Source organism: Giraffa tippelskirchi, chromosome 8 (genome assembly GCF_054371585.1).
Source record: "Giraffa tippelskirchi isolate mGirTip1 chromosome 8, T2T-mGirTip1v1.2.pri, whole genome shotgun sequence".
In the NCBI taxonomy this organism is placed as follows: Eukaryota; Metazoa; Chordata; class Mammalia; order Artiodactyla; family Giraffidae; genus Giraffa; species Giraffa tippelskirchi.
In genome coordinates, this window is record NC_137282.1 from 82,561,280 (window position 1) to 82,582,866 (window position 21,587).

The 21,587-nt window shown below is 38.2% G+C and overlaps 1 protein-coding gene across 15 annotated transcripts in view; it reads right to left on the reverse strand.

The window, feature by feature from the left end:
• CPLANE1 (ciliogenesis and planar polarity effector complex subunit 1) overlaps positions 1-21,587 on the reverse strand; it is a 99,302-nt gene that overhangs the window by 9,100 nt on the left and 68,615 nt on the right. For 9 of the 15 annotated variants that reach the window (XR_014062729.1, XM_081522021.1, XM_081522012.1 and 6 more), the window contains exons 44-51: positions 19,509-19,596; positions 11,633-11,755; positions 8,261-8,291; positions 7,478-7,609; positions 4,636-4,801; positions 2,715-2,773; positions 2,111-2,278; positions 935-1,062 (exon numbers count right to left, since the gene is read on the reverse strand). Coding sequence is in view for 14 of the 15 variants with exons in the window: in XM_081522021.1 (XP_081378147.1) it covers positions 935-1,062; positions 2,111-2,278; positions 2,715-2,773; positions 4,636-4,801; positions 7,478-7,609; positions 8,261-8,291; positions 11,633-11,755; positions 19,509-19,596 (895 nt within the window). In the remaining variant the exon portion in view is untranslated. The remainder of the gene's footprint in view (positions 1-934; positions 1,063-2,110; positions 2,279-2,714; positions 2,774-4,635; positions 4,802-7,477; positions 7,610-8,260; positions 8,292-11,632; positions 11,756-19,508; positions 19,597-21,587) is intronic. The other 6 variants (XM_081522014.1, XM_081522020.1, XM_081522011.1 and 3 more) reach the window with 1 other exon arrangement.

The following is a 21,587-nucleotide window of genomic DNA, read 5'->3' on the forward strand; positions in this document are numbered from 1 at the left end:
GACTATCCATTTTTAAACAAATAAATGTTTTACTTTAGTAACAAAAACCCAAATATGGCAAAATTAATTAAAGGAAGGCTAGTCCAGGCCACGGAGAAGGCAATGGCACCCCACTCCAGTACTCTTGCCTGGAAAATCCCATGGATGGAGGAGCCTGGTAGGCTACAGTCCATGGGGTCGCTAAGAGTCGGACATGACTGAGCGACTTCACTTTCACTGTTCACTTTCACGCATTGGAGAAGGAAATGGCAACCCACTCCAGTGTTCTTGCCTGGAGAATCCCAGGGACGGGGGAGCCTGGAGGGCTGCTGTCTATGGGGTCGCACAGAGTTGGACACGACTGAAGCGACTTAGCAGCAGCAGCAGCAGCAGTCCAGGCCAGGACACTGGAGTGGGTAGTCCTTCCCTTCTCCAGGGGATCTTACCAACCCAGGGATTGAACCCAGGTCTCCTGCATTGCAGGTGGATTCTTTACCAGCTGAGCTACCAGGGAAGCCCATCAATAAATAAATAACAGATATTATATGTTCAAATATGGAAAAGAATATTCAAAAAGGGCAAAAACATGATATTATTTCAATCTGAGCCTTTTCTGTTCCTCCTCTATGATATATCCATCCTATTAATCTAGTAGAAGTTGATTGTAAAAATGCCTACATGTTTAACCAGACACATCAAAGAAACTGATTCCCAAATAAGTCATATCACACAGAATTAAAGGCCATTAGTTTATGAAGAGTCCTAGGGTCTTCTCACTTCAAAGTAATAGAACAAAATCCAGTACAGCTAAATCTTCATCAATCTCTTGCATTCTGTTGAAATGGGAACTGCTTTTAACTGAGATTTAAAACTTTCACTAATGAAAAACACAACTTTGGAAACAAGAAAGAATAGGTCCAAATTATACAAGACTAAAGAAAGCTCTCAATCTTACCACGTGGCCAAGGTGAGCCTTGAGATTGCCCAAAAGGTCTCCCCTTTTGGGTATAACTTGGTTTGGTGGATGTATGTCTGACTTTTCCAGGTCTGTATATTGGAAAATTGTGACCATGTCGACTCTCTCTGAAGTAGAAATCACATAATTATATTCTAGAATCTTCTATCAGTGCTATATTATATTTCAAAACTCCAAATTCCAGCTCAGATTAATACATTCATTTGACTTGGCTTATTCTGTACCTCAGTGGTCATTTAGTGTATAGTAACTCTCCTTATACCTCAAAGTTTATTCATTTTTTCCCCAAAGAAATTGGCTTTTATTATTTCTCTAATCATTTCAAAACCTGTATACATTTTCCAGTTATTTATATATTAAATAGTGTGTATTATTCTAAGAAATATTCAAAGAGAATCCCTGCTATTTTGATTACACCTAAAATTACACACAAGTAATATGATTACATCTAGGTTTGTGTTGGGTAGCATTTTCTCTAGGTTCTTAAGTTATGAGATCATGTTTACAAACCTAATCAGTTATTTTGTCAAAGGTGGTAATTTTTAACAATATTAAACTGCTGATTCATTTCCTCCTTATGTGTCACTAACAAATTTTGTGTTTGTGTGCCGTATGAGAAACTTTACTCTTGGGTGCTTTTCTTTAGCATCCATGTTTAATTAATCCTTGCCTACTGAACTCATATCCAAACTGAGTTTCTTAATTTAAGAAACATGATAGTATCTACAACCGAATCAGCAATAACTGGCAGGAGTAGGAGGGGACAGCAGAAGAAGCAGTAAGCTGATGAGGGCCATTTTTTTTCTCCAAAAGTGGAACCAAGTGGAGAAACAGGGAGAGCAGCTAGGAGGCAAATTACAGAAGGAATATTCACAAAAACTACAGAAAGGAAGAAAACAGGATTGAATGGGTATAAAAATTGTATTAGGCATTCAGAAGTGCTTTGTTATGTCTTAATTAGATATTTAATGCCATTTTTGTCCTTTTCCTTGGTGATTCTATAAACTAATGAAAACTCCTAATGATGGCACTGTTTCCCCCTTCACTTTATTACCATATTTCAGAGCAAGCACACTGAACCTGAGTCACAACGGTGCTCCACACTTATCACACCTGGCGTTATCTTGCCAAATGACATGCCAGACCTCATCTTACCCTCTTGGAGAAGGGGAGCGTTGCCTTCTGGGAATCTGAGCTTTTCTGGGTTTGTTAGGCAATGGTTTCTGAGCAGCTGCTGGAAGTTGTACTGATTCAGATAACAGTTCATTCATCAGAGTGTATGCTTGTGAGATTCGACGACTATAGTGGTCAGAGAGTAGCAATCTTTAAAATAAAAAATTAAGTAACATTTAGTAAGAGAGTCCCTTTCACTTCATATTTCTAGAGGGAACACAGTTTGAAGACCACCTAGTACTGACTTTCTTCAATGCAATTCAATGCAAATTCAAATGTCAGATTTCTGAAAAGCATTAGGTATTATTAAAGGCACCTGTGGGGTACTGAAAAAACACACATATTTGGATTGGGAGAGGGAGAGAGATTTCAGAAATAAGTTATAAAAATTGAATGGAATAAACAATATTTGAAAGCAAATTCCTAAAAAGGATAGTGGAGTCTAATTATTTTCCCTGCAGTTATCTCCCATACTTTTCTATTTATCAACAAAAAGGGACTACTGTGAAAACTAGAATGCCTAAGGCATTATCTATGGTCTCAAGTGAGTGAGAGAGAATGATCAGGGTGTAACTACCAAACTCACCTGTCTTTTTCATGCTTCATCTTTTGTCTCAGCCTGATTTCCCTTGAAGTCATGTAAAACTGCACAAGAAATAAACAGTTAGTTCATTACCATTCAGTTCAAATAATTAAACCATTACAATCCATGGAAAACATGAAAATTCCACTAATACATTTTAATAGGAAGCTAAAATATAATTTTGCTATTTAGGAACAGTATAAAACACTGTCATATTTGATGAAGCTTCCTACTACAGCCGAAAACATGAAAATGTTAAAGCATCATGTAATTAAAATAAAATCCAATTTAATAAATAGAGTGCAAAGTCCATTTTAGCAGCTAAATTCATATATTTTCTCAAAAGGAGAGATCCTTATTAGCTGGAACTTAAAATGGAAAATAGGAACATTTAAGGATGGAGATACCTATATTTTGTACTCTGTCTTGTGATTAATCTCACCAAGAGCTTGGTTGATAAAAGCAGAAATGAGAGAGACATTCAAAACCATCATTTTAATGTTTTAAAATGTTTACCAGAAACCTACTACAGTAGGTTTATTGTGACTTGTAAAGTCTTCAAAATACATGCAACACAAGGTAAACTGGCCAACATCAGCTATAAACATGTCTTATTCCAAAACATTAAGAGTTACTGTTGAATTACTAATGAGGGTAAGTCCTTTCACAGGGACGACTGTGTATATAAAAACATACACAGAGAAGTGACTTCACTTTCTCCAGGTCCTATATAGTAGTCAATAATAAATGCAATGTTTTATTGATTTCTGATAAAAATGTAAATTTTAAATTACATTAATCCCTCACTAGTTCCATACCTTTACCCAAATAGAAACTAAAGATTTACCTGCAATACTGAAGAAGATGTCACAAAGTCTATAAACGATACAGTCCCAACACCCTCAGAGTTAATTTATTCTAAATCTGGATATAATTCTAACCATCTGGGGTATCTGTTTGGCTGATGGGAGGGTGATAGGGGACCTCACCCTCCATGGGGTGGAAGAATACACACACATATACACACACTCTGTAAGGTCCTGGTCTTCAAGTAGCTCTGAAGGTCATTATCATGTCTCCAGAGCTATCAACGAAATGTTATCTAATGTCAGCATGCTCTCTCCAGACACAGGTAAATAAATGACATTAAGTAATAGTTCACCTACTTTTGCACATTTGGTGCTTAAATGTGACAATCTTACTTGGAAAATTCACTTATTTTATAAAATGTGTTTCCCTAATGATGGTGAAAAAAAATGAAGTATTATATTTATTTCAGATTACAAAGTAAAAGATATACTATAATCCAGATGTAATGTAAATGTGAGTTTCATAGGTATGTAATCATCAAAGTAATACTGCCTTATTTCATCTTCTGAAGAAAAACACTTCTGACCTAGCCATGGTGATATCCATAGTCCGGACTTGGTAAACAAATGTTGACAGTTTAAAGGAGAGCTGAAACACACACAGAAGTGCCAGTGTTCTGTTGGTACATGACTGGACCATATTTAAAAAGGTTTTTTTGTAGACAACTTACGGAGAGAAAATTGATTTTTAAAATGCCTTTACTATACATAGTCAAGTTGTTCGACTGCTACTGACTTTCATTGAAAATTAAGGGAGTGGCTTCAGTTGGTCACCCAATCCCTTGATCTCTTCATTCAATGGTTAAAATGTTAGAGCCATAATTAGCCTCAGGGAGAAGAAATATTTAAGACAGTTGAATAAAACATGGTTTGTAATCCCTTGCTACATTTTGTTAAGGTAATTTTTTAATTTTCCCTGACTTAAGTAAAATGCTGACTTTTCTATCAAATAATAAATGATTCCAAACTATGTTCATCCTTCTCTTGAATACCTGCCAGGAAAAAGTTACACATATTCTGTGGTAATTCCATTACCCTTGATACTGCAGACTTACTGGGTTATTCCTGGGGCAGAAAGGATCATGTTCTTGCCGTCTCTTCTCGGCCAGCTGATTTAAGTACTCTGCCATTCTTTCTTTTCGTTTTCTTTTCATCCAGACTTGAATCTCTCTCCTCTCCTTCTCAGTTCTTTGTGGACGTCTACTAGAGGGATGCTGAATCCTGAGAAATTTAACCAGCAATGCATCACTTGATTTTAAATTTGTTACGGAGATGATACATGTTACCCCGGTGTTCACTGCAACACTGTTTACAATTGCCAGGACATGGAAGCAACTTGAATGTCCACTGATAGATGAATGGATAAAGAAGATGTGGTACATACATACAATGGGATATTACTCAGTCATATAAAGGAATGGAATTGAGTCAGTTGTAGTGATGTGAATGAATCCCGAGACTTGTCATACAGAGTAAGTCAGAAAGAGAAAAACAAATATTGTATATTAATGAATATATGTGAAGTCTAGAAAAATGGTGCTGATGAACATATTTGGTCAAGAACAGAGGTACAGATGTAGAGAATGGACTTGTGGACACAGTTGGGGAAGGACAGGTTAAGACGAATTGAGAAAGTAGCATTGATATATATACACTGCTGCTGCTGCTGCGTCGCTTCAGTCATGTCCGACTCTGTGCGACCCCATAGATGGCAGCCCACCAGACTCCTCCGTCCCTGGGATTCTCCAGACAAGAATACTGGAGTGGGTTGCCATTTCCTTCTCCAATGCATGCATGCATGCTAAGTCGCCTCAGTCGTGTCTGATTCTGTGCAGCCCTATGGACAGCAGCCTACCAGGCTCCTCCATCCACAGGATTCTCCAGGCAAGAATACTGGAGTGGGCCGCCATTTCCTTTTCCAATATACACTACCATGTGTAAATTGGATAGCTGGTGGGAAACTGCTGTATAGCACAGGGAACTCAGGTCAGTGATCTGGGATGATCCAGAGGGGTGGAATCGGGGGTAGGGTTGGGGGTAGGGGTGGGAGGGAGGCTCCATAGAGAGGGAATATATGTATACATATGGGCTTTTCTGGTGGCTCAGACAGTAAAGAATCTGCCTGCAATGCAGGAAACCTGGGTTCGATCCCTGGGCTGGGAAGATCCCCTGGAGGAGGGCATGGCATCCCACTCCAGTATTCTTTTGGGTTTCCCTGGTGGCTCAGATGGTAAAGAATCCGCCTGCAGTGTAGGAGACCTGGGTTCGATCTCTGGGTTGGGAAGATCCCCTGCAGAAGGGAATGGCTACCCACTCCAGTATTCTGGCCTGGAGAATTCCATGGACTGGTAGGCTACAGTCCATGCGGTCACAAAGAGTCAGATACAACTGAGTGACTTTCACTTTCATGGCTGATTCATGTTGCTGTACAGCAGAAACTGACAAAAGTGAAGCGATTATATTCCAATAGAGAAATACTATTTCTTTGGAAAGATTCTGCCTCATCGTGAAGAGTCATATGCTTATGATGTCTTGTCAATCTCCTCCAATCTGTCCCCTAAAATCCACTGACAACAATCTCAGGTCACCAAGAGCCTCTTCAGTCTTCATCCTACTGGACTTCTCTATAATATCTGCTGCAACTGCTTCTCCTTTCTGCTTTAAACTCTCTATTACCTGGGTCTTTTTCTCACTTTCAAAACACAATAGAGCCTCTTACACTGGGCATCCTTCTCTGCTCACCACCAATATGAATGTTATTAAAGGTTCTGTTTTGGATTTCTTCATCGATCTATTCCTGGACCATCTCAATCACTTCCAAAACTTATAACACAGAGATGACTTCTAAACTGCAGCCCTCCTGGATGCAGATCTGGCCTCAGGTTCCTGCCCAGGCTGTACTTCCCAGGGTCCAACCTGAGCTAATGAGGAGCATGGCAGGGATGCTGTGGCTGGCCCTGACCTATAAGAGACAGGACTCCGCTGATGTTGACTCTGGCTTGACGTCTCACCACTGACCCAGCTGAAGCTTTCCTAGAACCACACTGAACTCTGGACTTAACTGACTCAGCCTTCTCTCCTCCACAGGGAGGGGCCTGACCTGCACTGTGGTCTGATGCCTCACTTCTGATTTTCTTCCTCACAGGCCTTTTCTCAATACAGCTTTTGTACATCTAATCCCATCCTGGCTTCTACACAGAGAGTACTAACCGTGGCCCAAGAAAACAGGTGCTGTGAGACAGCAATTCGGGCCAACTCAAAACACCCAGCATGGGAAGACACCACTCTAACCATGAAGATGGGTTATGGATAGAGACAGTGTGGTTTTATACTAGACACTTGCTTTTCTTCTGGGAGTCTGGACTCTTGGGATGTGCCAGGCAGAGAGTATCCTATCCATCCAACCCCCAATGAATTAATAAGCCAAAAGGTGTATGTATCCCAAAGAAGCATTAGTAGAAGAGGCAGCCTTTATTCTATCAAAAACCAGTTCACGGCCCAGGAAAGGCAACAAGGAAAAACATTTTAACATAACTTTCTAAGAAAAGCTACTTAAAATGTATTCTAAAGGTTCATGTCTAGGGTAAAGTACTATAAACTAAATTATTAATTACTTTAAGAAGAAACAGGATTATATTTATGTTGTACTCAGAGTGATGAGACCTTCAGAAAACTCAAGATATAGATGTGCTGTATTAGTTACAGAAGCCAGTCTATGATTGTTGGAGAAAGGGGAGGAATGACATATAAATATCACAAAATCGATTAACAGAGAAAAAGAATCTATGTAAGCTTTGAATCTGTTTCCTAAAACATCACCAAACAATGGCCATTTTTTTAATACTTTTGAACCATAAACATTTTAAACAGGTTAAAAATGAATTATTCAATGATTACCTGGAGATGCTCCTAGCCTGTTGCTCTGTGAGGCCGAGCTCTTCACTGGAAACTCCGTCTTTTGTTATAAGGTCATTGATAATGTCTGCAATATCAGTCAGTTCACTCATCTGGAGTGGATCTACCAAAACACTTCATTCCCAAATGCAATATGAGAAATATAAATCAGTATCCACAACTCACTTATATTAAGCAAAAATTAGCATTTAAAACTATGCTCCCCAAGGGCATGCTACTGCTAAGTCGCTTCAGTCGTGTCCGACTCTGTGCGACCCCATAGATGGCAGCCCACCAGGCTCCGCCGTGCCTGGGATTTTCCAGGCAAGAGTACTGGAGTGGGGTGCCATTGCCTTCTCTGCCCCAAGGGCGTAAATGAACACAAAAAATGATAAGCATATAACTAATTTCATTCTATTGCTTTATTCTCATTAATCCTCAGTGGAAAAGCCTAATCATCAGTAATTGACAACTTCATATGGACTCTCAAAGGAGCAAACGTAAGGCCTAGAAGACAGCTTCTAATCTGTCCTGCCTATTGCAATTTAATACATAGGTAGCAAAAGAAAATGCAGCAAATACTATAACTACCTACTCTAAAACAGTAAGAGAGATACAACATAACAATCATCAGTTTCTTAAAAGATCCCATTTCCAATGGGAATTATATTCCTTTAACCCACAAAAAATATATGGTTTAAAGTTTACATACATATGAACAACAAAATTTCCAGAACATATGATTTGTACCTAACTGCAAGTAAAACTATGAATTAAGATAGTTACCTTTCAAATAATTCATCACTGTTATTCACACCTTTAAAAAAAAAAAAAACATTACTATCAATTAAAATTTCAGGTCAGTTATTTTTTTCTATTTTAAATTATTGGCCTGATCTAGAAATTATATATCAGAAACTGAAATATATTTAAACCTCCATTTGGTGGTGAATAGTGTCTACATTTTAAGATTATTACTTCTCTATCCAGAGCACCCTGAACAATACATGTTAGGAGGTAGACTCTACTTTGCTTCATACACGGTTTAGAATAGTGTGGTGTGATTTACTAAAAAGAAAAGAAAACAAAAAAAATTCTGATGGTCTGAAAGGAATACTTTGGGGAAAACATCTAATTTAATCCCAAAAGCCTTTACATGGAAGAACATGACCCAAAGGGTGATTTTTAAACCTTGTCCAGTATTAGTAACATGTCTTTAAAGCAAAACATAGCCTTTTCAGCTTTCTGTGTTTAACCATCAAAGAGAACTGAGTTAACAGAGAGAAAAGTGTCCTGACATCTCTTCTCAAAAACATTTCCTTAAGATTTTCTTATACCAAGATAAACCCACCCTGCCTCTAAGACTTAGACATCCACATGTTTTTAATATTAAATAATTTTGCTTTCTTAAGCACATTTTTTGTTTTGTAATCCTCAAATTGAGAATTTCACATTATCTTTGGTCTCTGAGTCTGGTCCTTTGTGAGTTCTTCAATAATGGTATAAGTATAGACTTGTTTATATAGTTGCTAAGTCATGTCTGACCCCAAGAACTGTAACCCCGCAGGCTCCTCTGTCCATGGGACGTCCCAGGCAAGAATACTGGAGTGGGTTGCCATTTCCTTCTCCTGGGAATCTTCCTGACCCAGGGATTGAACCTGCGTCTACTGCAGTGCCAGGCCAATTCTCTACCCCTGTGACACCAGGGAAGCTCTAAATATAGACTAATCAGATATAAAAGATCTAAGAAATGAATCATTTTGATAAAATGATTCCTTTTATCAAAAGGCAAGAAAGTGTTAATAGTCAAATAACAACTTTTAAAAGTAGTTATGTAGGAAGATTCTATCCTTCATTTTCAAACCATCTTTGGATTTTTTTCTTTGGGATGGCCTTTATAATTTACTAACAAACACAACAGATCAGCTTCATTCCTTGATAGTCACAATTCCTTTTTGAAAAAATGCCAAATGGTGACACTCAGCCTTATCATCGACTTCACTTATCAGAAATACCTCCTACACTGATAGGTCTTAAAGTCCTCAAAAAAACTCAGTCTTCTTTCTTGGCTTTCTGGTGGCCTGTGAAACTGTTAGCGATTCATTTTTTCTTGAAAGTCCCTTCACCAGAGGCTGCTCATCTGCTTCCCTCACTGGGTGGGATGGGTTCCTCCTGCTCTCTGATGGGTGATATTTCTCAGGCTGGTCCTGAGCATTTCCCCATTTTCCATTAGACTCTTAACTATATAAATAAGGAAAAGGCTCTTACTTCTGTTTTTTAAGCCTAAACCTCTCAGCAAGCTATACTTGCTTATCAAAAGCTAGGTCTTAAATATGATATGAATATCACCTTAGATGCTACATTTGGTTGAAGGTTCTCTAGAGTTTGACATTAAGACCTGGTGATATCCTTGCTCTTGGTCTGACAATGCTAACCAGCCATTTGCTTTCTCCTTCTCCACCCATCCATCCACTTAGTCAGTGAGTATCGTCAGCTGCCTAGTTCAGAATGTCTCATTTCTTCTCCTTTCCCACAACACTGTCCAGACGCTCATCACTGCCCAGGTCACATTAATTTAAAAGTTCACTAACTAACCTAGGCCTCCATCCTAGTCTTCTTCCAAACCTCTCCTGCTCAAAACTTGTCAGTGATTCCCAAGTATAAAATGGAGTTTAAACTTCTCAGGTACAATCAGAACCCACTAAGGCCTCTTTAACTTCATTTTTCAATTCTCCCTTCCATAAGAGGAAAGATACCAGTGACCAAGAATCTATAGGAATCAAACAGATTCTCAGCTAAATGATTTACATACAGTAATTAATCTTCACAACAACTCAGTGAATAAAAATGATTATCCCTATATGATGATGACTGAAATACGAACAGAATCTAGAAAGAGTTTTAGAGAAAAAATACAAAGCTTAAAACCAGCTTAATAGTTTTTATTTAAATAACAGCAATGCCATTTAAAAATAGCATTTTTAACTGCTTATATTACTTTAATAATGGTAATAGAACATATTGCAAACATTCAATAAAATCATCCTTATTGACCATTAGTATCTGAGGGCAAAAAAGGTATTTCAAGGCCACTGTTAGAGTTTCAACTGTGATAGGTAGTATGCCCTGCTATTATTATGACACAAAATATCACTTAGGACTGCTGCTGCTGCTGCTAAGTTGCGTCAGTCATGTCCGACTCTGTGAGACCCCATAGACGGCAGCCCACCAGGCTCTGCTGTCCCTGGGATTCTCCAGGCAAGAACACCGGAGTGGGTTGCCAGTTGCATCTCCAATGCATGAAAGTGAAAAGTGAAAGTGAAGTCACTCAGTCGTGTCTGACTCTTAGCGACCCCATGGACTGCAACCTACCAGGCTCCTCCGTCCATGGGATTTTCCAGTCAAGAGTACTGGAGTGGGATGCCATTGCCTTCGACTAAAGAATAGCATTTTGAACTGTCAGCTCTAAAAGAAACAGAATGAACAATGGCCCTGAATTTGTCTAAGACTCAATATTCTCAACTGTAAAATGGGAGAATAATGGTAGCTAGGTCACAGGTCAGGCTTACAACAGGGTCAACACACATGAAACAGTGATGTGTGGCATGTGGAAGAGGCCCAATAAGTCACAGTCATTATTTTGTTTCCAAATCAAAACTCTTAAAATTGGCAGAGTTTTAATTTCTCAATTTTTATAAAAATCAAATAGTATAGTATTATAGTATAATATACCAGTGCAATACTATAATGTTTCAGTTGCTATGTATTTAACAGGGCTTCCCAGGTGGCACTAGTGGTAAAGAACCCGTCTGCCAATGCAGGAGATGTAAGAGACTTGGGTTTGATCCCTGGGTCGGGAAGATCCCCTGGATGAGGGCATGGCAATTACTCTAGTACGCTTGCCTGGAGAATCCCATGGACAGAGGAGCCTGAGTTACACAGAGATATGACACATCTTGTCGTGTATCTTATGCAAGTGACACAATAATGTAGTTCTTCGTGTAAATGGCACAATTTTTAACTTTCTTTTCCCTGGAACTTATGAATATTACAATGGTTTCACAAATCCTTCACGACTATATTCCCAGTAAAGTAAGGACTCTTCAGTAACAGTATCTTGGAAAATAAGAGTAAAGGAAAAAAAGTTAAGAACAATACCAAGAGAAGTCACATTCTGGTCACTGGAAAGGCTGACGGCTGAATCAGCTGAAGGAAGCACACAGGTTTTCTGGCTAGGGTAAGTTTCCGTTACTGAAATCTCTTCTTTGTCCCTCCGATCTTCTTTATTCATATAAGTCAGGAAGTGCATTAACCCAGAGTATATATTACAATAAAAAGAAAATAATAATAATGGGAAAAATATCACATGGAAAAGACATTATTCTCATAACTTTCTACTTACTACATAATAAAATAATTTAACATAGTATTTAAAGTTTAAACTGTCTCATAGTAAGAAAAACTACTAAATTTATTATCAATTTCAGAAAAGACATCAGATGGAGCTGCACTGAATAGGCTTATTACCTGTATAAAACACAGAAGAAATGGTAAATTAAAAAAAAATCATACACAACCAATCAAACTTGTAAATAAAATAAGTCTCCTGGTGTCATAAAATAAAAAGGAATTCAAATCTGGGCACTGGTCCGTCTAGTCGAGGCTATGGTTTTTCCAGTAGTCATGTATGGATGTGAGAGTTGGACTATAAAGAAAGCTGAGCACCATAGAATTGACGCTTTTGAACTGTGGTGTTGGAGAAGACTCTTGAGAGTCCCCTGAACTGCAAGGAGATCCAACCAGTCCATCCTACAGGAGATCAGTCCTCGGTGTTCATTGGAAGGACTGATGTTGAAGCTGAAACTCCAATACTTTGGCCATCTGATGCGAAGAGCTGACTCATTGGAAAAGACCCTGATGCTGGGAAAGATTGAGGGCAGGAGGAGAAGGGGACGACAGAGGATGAGATGGCTGGATGGCATCACCGACTCGATTGACATGGGTTTGGGTGGACTTATGGAGTTAGTGATAGTCAGGGAGGCCTGGTGTGCTGTGGTTCATGGGGTCGCAAAGAGTCGGACACGACTGAGGGACTGAACTGAACTGAACTGGACAATGCTGCTGGTATAGTCCAAGGAGGAACAGGAGATGTGGTTCCTGCAGACACAGTGAGAGGAACTGAGCGACCTTCCTGTGGCTTAGAACGCTGAAGGACAGTTCTGTCCACAAAGTGGGGATAACAAAAATTCTGCCCTGGAGAAATAGCAAACTTTTTTATCTCCCTGGGTAGTGGATGGGAAAAAAATAAAAATTAACTCTGAGAAAACAGATACCCACCCCTGTCTTGCTATACTACAGGCAGGTGTGGGATCTGAATTTATACTATCTATGTGGTACAGCAACTCCAAGCCAAAAAATGATTATAAAAACTTGTCCCCATTTTTTTCTACTTCAGTAACAGCAAGAGGTAAATACAAAATCACGCCAAAGAAAAACATACACAACCTAGCAGAACTACCCCCTAAATAAGCTCAGTATAAAAAATTACACCTCACACAAAGGAATAAGCAACCCAGAGTCAGTATACACATCTGATAATTGAAAATATGTACACATGAAATAAAATAACCTGAAAGGGCATAAAATATTACTAAAATGGTTAAACTGATAAAATAAGGTATAGAAACCACAATAAAAGAAAAGGACAGAGTAAATCCAAAGAGCAGATAGATCTGAAAAAGAAATAAATCTTCTGGACATAAGAATGTAGTCACCAAAATTAAAATCCTACAGCAAAGAAGACACAGCAGTAGAGAAAATTACTAAATGAACAGAAAGAGTTCTGAGGAAACATCCTGAGCACATCATTGAGAGAGAAAAGGTAGAACGTGAGGGGTGGTTAAAAGACAGGGAATAGACTGAGAAGTTCCAACATACCTCTAACAAGCGCTTCAGAAAAAGGAACAGAAAGAATGGGGAGGAAGCAATACTCCAAAAGAAACCAGATAAAACTTCCCAGTGTTAAAACTGCAAATTAACAAGCCATTCCTATACATCTAAACACACCGTAGCAAAACGCAAAATAAACCAAAAATAAAGATGAAAACTGCAAAAGTGATCAGAGATAAAAGAACAGCAATTAGACATCACGTGGGTATTATAAACTCAGCAATTAGAAATGTCAATGGAAAATGGAATAATATCTTAAAAGACTACGGGAAAATAAGCAGCAACCCAGAATTCTGATCTCAGCTACAAGCCATCACTCACAAATTGTAGTAAAATTAAAACTATTTTCAAAGACTGGGAGAATTTGCTACTAACAGACTCTAGTTGAAAGAACTAATAAAGGAAGGAAGAAGGAAACAGTCCTCAAAGAAGTGGATGCAAGGAGCAACTCTGGGCAATGACAGCACAAAAGAGAAAATGCCAGACTGCACCTTGGGGAATAACAAGTGTTATTTGATGAAACTTGTGTTTTGGTCTAATATATTTATTTTTTACATATGTACATCATTCAGTTTACAATTTCTTTGAAAAAAAGAAGCAACTGAGGGGAAATAAACTGGCAAACATGCTGATAAATTCAAATTAGAACAGACATATAAAAATAAAAGACAAAGGAGACTAAGTGAACAGGTTAGAAACAAGGTACAGATCTAAAATATTAGAAAACAATATCAGAGAAGATGTGACGAGGCATGTGTGTATGTGCGCAGAGTCGCATGCAAATTTTTGTGAACCCATAGACTGCAGCACACCAGGCTCCTCTGTCCAAGAAATTTTCCAGGCAGGAATACTAGAGTGGGTTGGCATTTCCTCCTCCAGGAGATCTTCCTGACCCAAGGACTGAACCTATCTGCTGTGTCCCCTGTATTAGCAGGCGGATTCTTTACTACTGAACTACCTGGGATTACCAGTTCTAAAAGCTCTAACCTAAGTCCTTATGTTGCTTGTGAGGTAAATATATTCATCTCAACACTCAATTCTGAATGTTGAAAATTTAAGAATATGCCCTAAGGGAATAAAAATAGAATGTATAATTTCTGAACAAATAGAGGGGGAAAGAGAGGATACAGAAAACTCAATCCAATTGAAGGAAAGAAAAAAGGACAAAAAGTAAATAAAAGATAGAGTAAATAGGAAGCACAAAATAAGATAATAGAAGTAAGCACAAATGTATCAGTAATCACAATAAATAGCTGCTTATATCATATGATTAAAACACAAATTATGTAACTATTTAGAATAATGAAATCTAGCCATATTTGCTGAACACATCTATAACACAGTCACTCAGCTTGAAAGTAAAGAGATGTCTAATGACAGGAAATAAAGGGAACAGAGGAACATGTAAATGACACCATAGAGACTCAATTAGCAAAATGTAGACCCTGAAAAATACTTCAGGACAAACAACCAAGTTTCTTGATCAAATAAACTACAAGGGGAAAAAGAGAGAAAAAAGAGGAACCCAGAAATTAAAACAGAATTATAAGCCATCAATCAATTACCATGTATAGACCTTATCTGGACTCCAACTAGAACAAATAAACTATTTCTTAAAATGAGCCAACTGGCAATAGTTGAACACTTATTAGGTACATGACAATATAAAGACTTTTTTTAAAAAAAAGAGGTGATAATGTTATTATGATATGTTATTATAATGTTGTCTTTTAGAGAATGTTAAAATATTTATGGATAAAATAATGTGTTGTCTGGAATTTGCTTTAAAATAATTCAGGAAAAGGTAGGAAGAGTGGGTGGGATATATAAAACAGGATTGGCCATGAGTTGATACTTGTAAAAGGTGATTGTTGGGTACATGAAGGTTAATTATACTATTCTGTCTTCTACAGAAATATGCCTGAAATTTACCATTAAAATTTTTAATAATAAGTATCAAAAAAGATATACTAGGCAAAAGAAAGCAGAAATGGACATATTAAACAAAACTGACTTTGAGTCTAAACAACATTACTGAGAATAAAAAAGTAATTACTTAACAATATTTCACTCAGTCGTGTCCGACTCTGCGACTCCATGGACTGTAGCACACCAGGCTTCCCTGTCCATCACCAACTCCTGCAACTTACTCAAACTCATGTCCATTGAGTCAGTGATGCCATCCAACCATCTCAACCTCTTTCGTCCCCTTCTCCTCCTGCCTTCAATCTTTCCCAGCATCAGGGTCTTTTCAAATGAGTCAGTTCTTCACATCAAGTGGCCAAAGGATTGGAGTTTCAGCTTCAGTATCAGTCCATCCAATGAATATTCAGGACTACTTTCCTTTAGGATTGACTGGTTGGATCTCCTTGCAGTCCAAGGGACTCTCAAGAGTCTTCTCCAACACCACAGTTCAAAAGCATCAATTCTTCAAAAGCATTCAATTCGGTGCTCAGCTTTCTTTATAGTCCAACTCTCACACCCATACATGACTACTGGAAAACCACAGCTCTGACTAGAGGGACTTTTGTTGGCAAAGTAATGTCTCTGCTTTTTAATATGCTGTCTAGGTTGGTCATAACTTTCCTTCCAAGGAGCAAGCATCTTTTAATTTCATGGCTGCAGTCACCATCTTCAGTGATTTTGGAGCCCCCCAAAAATAAAGTCTGCCACCGTTTCCCCATCTATTTCCCATGAAGTGATGGGACCAAATGCCATGATCTTAGTTTTCTGAATGTTGAGTTTTAAGCCAACTTTTTGGAATGGGTGAATTTAACTCAGATGACCATTATATCTACTACTGTGGGCAAGAATCCCTTAGAAGAAATGGAGTAGACATCATAATCAACAGAAGAGTCTGAAATGCAGTACTTGGATGCAATCTTAAAAACGACAGAATGATCTCTGTTCATTTCCAAGGTAAACCATTCAATATCACAGTAATCCAAGTCTATGCCCTGACCAGTAATGCTGAAGAAGCTGAAGTTGAACAGTTCTATGAAGACCTACAAGACCTTCTAGAACTAACACCCAAAAAAGATGTCCTTTTCATTATAGGGGACTGGAATGCAAAAGTAGGAAGTCAAGAGATATCTGGAGTATCAGGCAAATATGGCCTTGGAGTACAAAACAAAGCAGGGCAAAGGCTAACAGAGTTTTGCCAAGAGAACGCACTGGTCATAGCAAACACCCTCCTCCAACAACACAAGAGAAGACTCTACACATGGACATCACCAGATGGTCAACACCGAAATCAGATTGATTATGTTCTTTGCAGTCAAAGATGGAGAAGCTCTACATAGTCAGCAAAAACAAGACTGGGAACTGACTATGGTTCAGATCATGAACTCCTTATTGCCAAATTCAGACTGAAATTGAAGAAAGTAGGGAAAACCATTAGGCCATTCGGGTATGACCTAAATCAAATCCCTTACGATTATACAATGAAAGAGACAAACAGATTCAGGGGATTAGATCTGATAGAGTGCCTGAAGAATTATGGATGGAGATTTGTGACACTGGACAGGAGACTAGGATCAAGATCATTCCCAAGAAAAAGAAATTCAAAAAGGCAAAATGGTTGTCTGAGGAGGTCTTACAAATAGCTGAGAAAAGAAGAGAAGCTAAAGGCAAAGGAGAAAAGGAAATATATACCCATTTGAATGCACAGTTCCAAAGACTAGCAAAGAGAGATAAGAAAGCCTTCCTCAGTGATCAGTGCAAAGAAATAGAGGAAAACAATAGAATGGAAAGACTAGAGATCTCTTCAAGAAAATTAGAGATACCAAGGGAACATTTCATGCAAAGATGAGCACAATAAAGGACAGAAATGGTATGGACCTAACAGAAGCAGAAGATATTAAATGAGAGGTGGCAAGAATACACAGAAGAACTATACAAAAAAGATCTTCATGACCCAGATAACCACGATGGTGTGATCACTCACCTGGAGCTAGACATCCTGGAATGCAAAGTCAAGTGGGCCTTAGGAACATCACTATCAACAAAGCTAGTGGAGATGATGGAATTCCAGTTGAGCTATTGCAAATCCTAAAAGATGATGCTGTGAAAGTGCTGCACTCAATATGCCAGCAAATTTGGAAAACTCACCAGTGGCCACAGGAGTGGAAAAGGTCAGTTTTCATTCTAATCCCAAAGAAAGGCAATGCCAAAGAATGTTCAAACTACCACATAATTGCACTCATCTCACGCGCTAGCAAAGTAATGCTCAAACTTCTCCAAGCAGGCCTCAAAAGTACGTGAACTGTGAACTTCCAGATGTTCAAGCCGGTTTTAGAAAAGGCAGAGGAACCAGAGATCAAATTGACAACATCTGCTAGATCATCGAAAAAGCAAGAGAGTTCCAGAAAAACATCTACTTCTGCTTTATTGACTATGCCAATGCCTTTGACTGTGTGGATCACAACAACTGTGGAAAATTCTTAAAGAGATGGAAATACCAGACCACCTGACCTGCCTCCTGAGAAATCTGTATGCAGGTCAAGAAGCAACAGTTAGAACTGGACATGGAACAACAGACTGGTTCCAAATCGGGAAAAGAGTACATCAAGGCTGTATGCTTAATGATAAAACAGATAAAATTCAACAAAAGTAATCATCATTAACTATATTCATTTTATAACATAGTCTCAACTATGTAAGATACACCCATAGCCTCAACCACATAATATACACCCAACTGAATGGAGAGTTCCAAAGAATAGCAAGGAAAGACAAAAAGCCTTTTTAAGTGAACAGTGCAAAGGTATAATAGAAAACAACTGAATGGGAAAAAACTAGAGATCTCTTCAAGAAAACTAGAGATACCAAGGGAACATTTCACGCAAGGATGGTCATGATAAGGGATAGAATATTTACAAAAACTGACTATATATCCTAAGCCTCAAGGGAAATTTTAACAAATATCTAAGAGTGATATTCATTGGAAGGACTGATGAAGCTGAAGCTTCAATACTTTGGCCACCTGATGCAAAGAACTGACTCATTGGAAAAGACCCTGATGATGGGAAAGATTGAAGGCAGGAGAAGGGGATGACAGAGGAGATGGTTGGATGGCATCACTGATTCAATGGACATGTGTTTGAGCAAGTTCATCGGGAAAGGAGTACATCAAGGCTGTAGGATGGACAGGGAAGCCTGGTGTGCTGCAGTCCATGGGGTTGCAGAGTCGGACACAGCTGAGCAACTAAACTGAACTGAAGAGTGGTATTATCATACAGTCATCTAATCACAATACAATGAAAGTGGAAATAAATTACAAAAATATAGCCCAAGTCCCATAATATTTGGAAGCTAAAAAGTCTTTTTACGAGCTGAAGAAGAAGTCTTAATACAAATTGAATACCTAACAGCAGCACCCTTATCTGGGTCCTTGAAGAAACATGTTCAACCTCAGATGCATTTATTAGAAAAAAACGAAGTATGAAGTTAGGAAAAATCCCACAAAGTAAGCCTCCAAGAGCAGAAGAAATGATAAAGCTAAGAATAGAAATTTGTGAAAAAGAACACTAAGAAACAATCGAGAGAATCAATAAACCAAACCCTGTTTTCTGGCAAAATGCATTAAACTGCTGACTAGACTAAATGAAAGAGAGAATATAGATATTAACAACCATAGATTCAGTAGACATTTTAAAAACTACCCAAATTCTCATTCTTAAAATAAGAAATACAAAAGCTTAATAACTTCACCATTGCCAGGCCACTGAATCTGAACTTCAGGTTCTGGCTCCTCTGATGACCGCAGATAGACCACCACCTCAGCACAAGATCTGTGTGATTCTCAGTGGTTGTGCGGCCAGTGGTGTGGAGTCACAGAACTAAGGTCCAGCCCACACTGCCTCATTCTGGTGCAGAGGCCAGAGGAGGTTACAGCATCAGCTTCTCAGGAAATAAATTGGCCTGAGGTGGGAGCCAATTACATTATCACAAAACTAATCCTCATCTAAAAATAAGGGGACCGATGGCTTCAGCTCACACAAGAAGACTATTTCTGGCACACCCAAAAGGCAATACTTATCCTTCCAAAGAAAGGCTTCAGTCTCACCCCAGACCCCTCACAAACCTTCTTCAGAAATGCTAATGGTTTTTGAAGGGAATGTTTTTTCAGATTCAGGGCCAGAAGACAGTTCAATGTGACCCACAGGTTCAACCTATAGAAAAACATACACCACAAAATAACAGTTACAAATTTTATAGTTTGATTATTTCAAAATACCATAAATAATTTTACATAGGTTTTTCACATTTGCATTGAAAGAATGCAAATATGAAAGACGAAAGAATAGGATTGAAGCCAATATGAGTTAAATGGTGAGGTTTTTTAAAGAGGAGTAAATTTTTACTTATTTTGTATCTTAACCAATTTAACCTTTTAAGAGGCTCAGGAAAACTGCATCACAAATTTCAGAATGGGGAGGAATGTTAACTGCCATAAAGACAAAACTTTCCCTTTTATTTACACAGTTCACCTTTATTTTACTTATTTTTTAATTGAACTATAATTGACTTACAATGTTATATTAGCTTCAGGTGTATACTACAGTAATTCAATATTTTTATACACTACACACCATATAAAGCTACACAACATTATTCATGATTCTCTCTGTGCTGTACATTCCATCACTGACTTATTTTTATAATTGGTAATTTGTACTTCTTGATCCCCTTCACCTGTTTCACCCATCTCCCACCCATCTCTCTTCTGGCAATTACTGGTTTGTTCTCCGTGTCAATGAGTCTGTTTCTGTTTTGTGTTTCAGATAGTCTCTTCAACAAAATGTGTTGGGAAAACTAGACAGCTATTTAAAAGAAGGAAACTAGACCATTTTCTTACACCATACACAAGATAAACTCAAAACCGTCTGTTGCTGTTTCTCAGTTACTAAGTTGTGATCGACTCTTTGCGACCCCATGAATGGCAGCCCACCAGGCTTCCCTGTTCCTCACTCTCTCTCAGAATCTGCTCAAACTCATGTCCATTGAGTTGGTGATGCCATCCAACCATCTGGTAAAGGTTTAAATGTAAGACCGGAAACTGTAAAACTCCTAGAAGAAAACTTGGGCAATAGGCTCTCTGACATTGATCTCAGCAATATATTTTTGGATCTGTCTCCTCAGGCAAGTATAACAACAGCAAAAATAAACAGAGACTACAACAAACCTGAAAGTTTTTGCACAGTCAAGGAAACCAACAACAAAACAGAAAGGCAACCTACAGACTGGGAGAAAATATTTGCAAATACTCTCTCTGAAAAGGGAGTAATATCTAAAATATTAACAGAACTCATACAGCTAAATATCAAAGAAACAAACCAATTTAAAATTGGGCACAGGACATGAACAGACATTTTTTCCAAAGATAACATACAAATAGCCAATGGGCTTATGAAAAGATGGTCAACATCACAAATCATCTAGGAAATGCAAATCAAAACCACAATGAGCTATCATATGTCAGACAGATTGGCTATTATTAAAAAGACAAACAAGTATGTGGAGAAAAGGGAACCCTTCTGCACCATTGGTGGGAAGTAAACTGGGCAGCCACTATGGAAAACAGTATGGAAGTTCCTCAAAAGATAAAAACAGGTCTACTATACAATCCAGAAATTCCAAGTTTGGGTATTTATCTGAAGAAATCAAAATCTTTCATTTTAAAGATGAGGAATGAGGACCAGAGAAATGCAGAGACTTTCAAATCCAGAACATGGACTTGAACCCATATTTTTAAGGCACCTGGTTGGTGTGTCCACAGTGCCCCTCAGCTTCTTCCAGGCCTACAGGCCATTTTCTTAAACGAAAATGAGCAAGTAAAAAAAATCTCTGTATTTATGTGTGCATCATAATAGGATGAGAACATTTTAAACCAATATGCCAAACCTCTCATTTAAATCAGTTCTATTTCCTTCAAAGTAGTCACCTCGGAAGACTATATGCTTATTGAGTTTGATCAACCAATTTTAGAATTCTTTGTTTGAAATTGTCTCCCAAGCTTGGGCGACAATTATTAATAACTATTCCACTATTATTATATGAATGTGATTTTATTTCCGTCTGAATCTAAAAATGAGAGCACAAAAACAGCCATCAAATAAACATTTATCAGATGCCTGCTGTGCACCAAGTAAAAGACAAATTC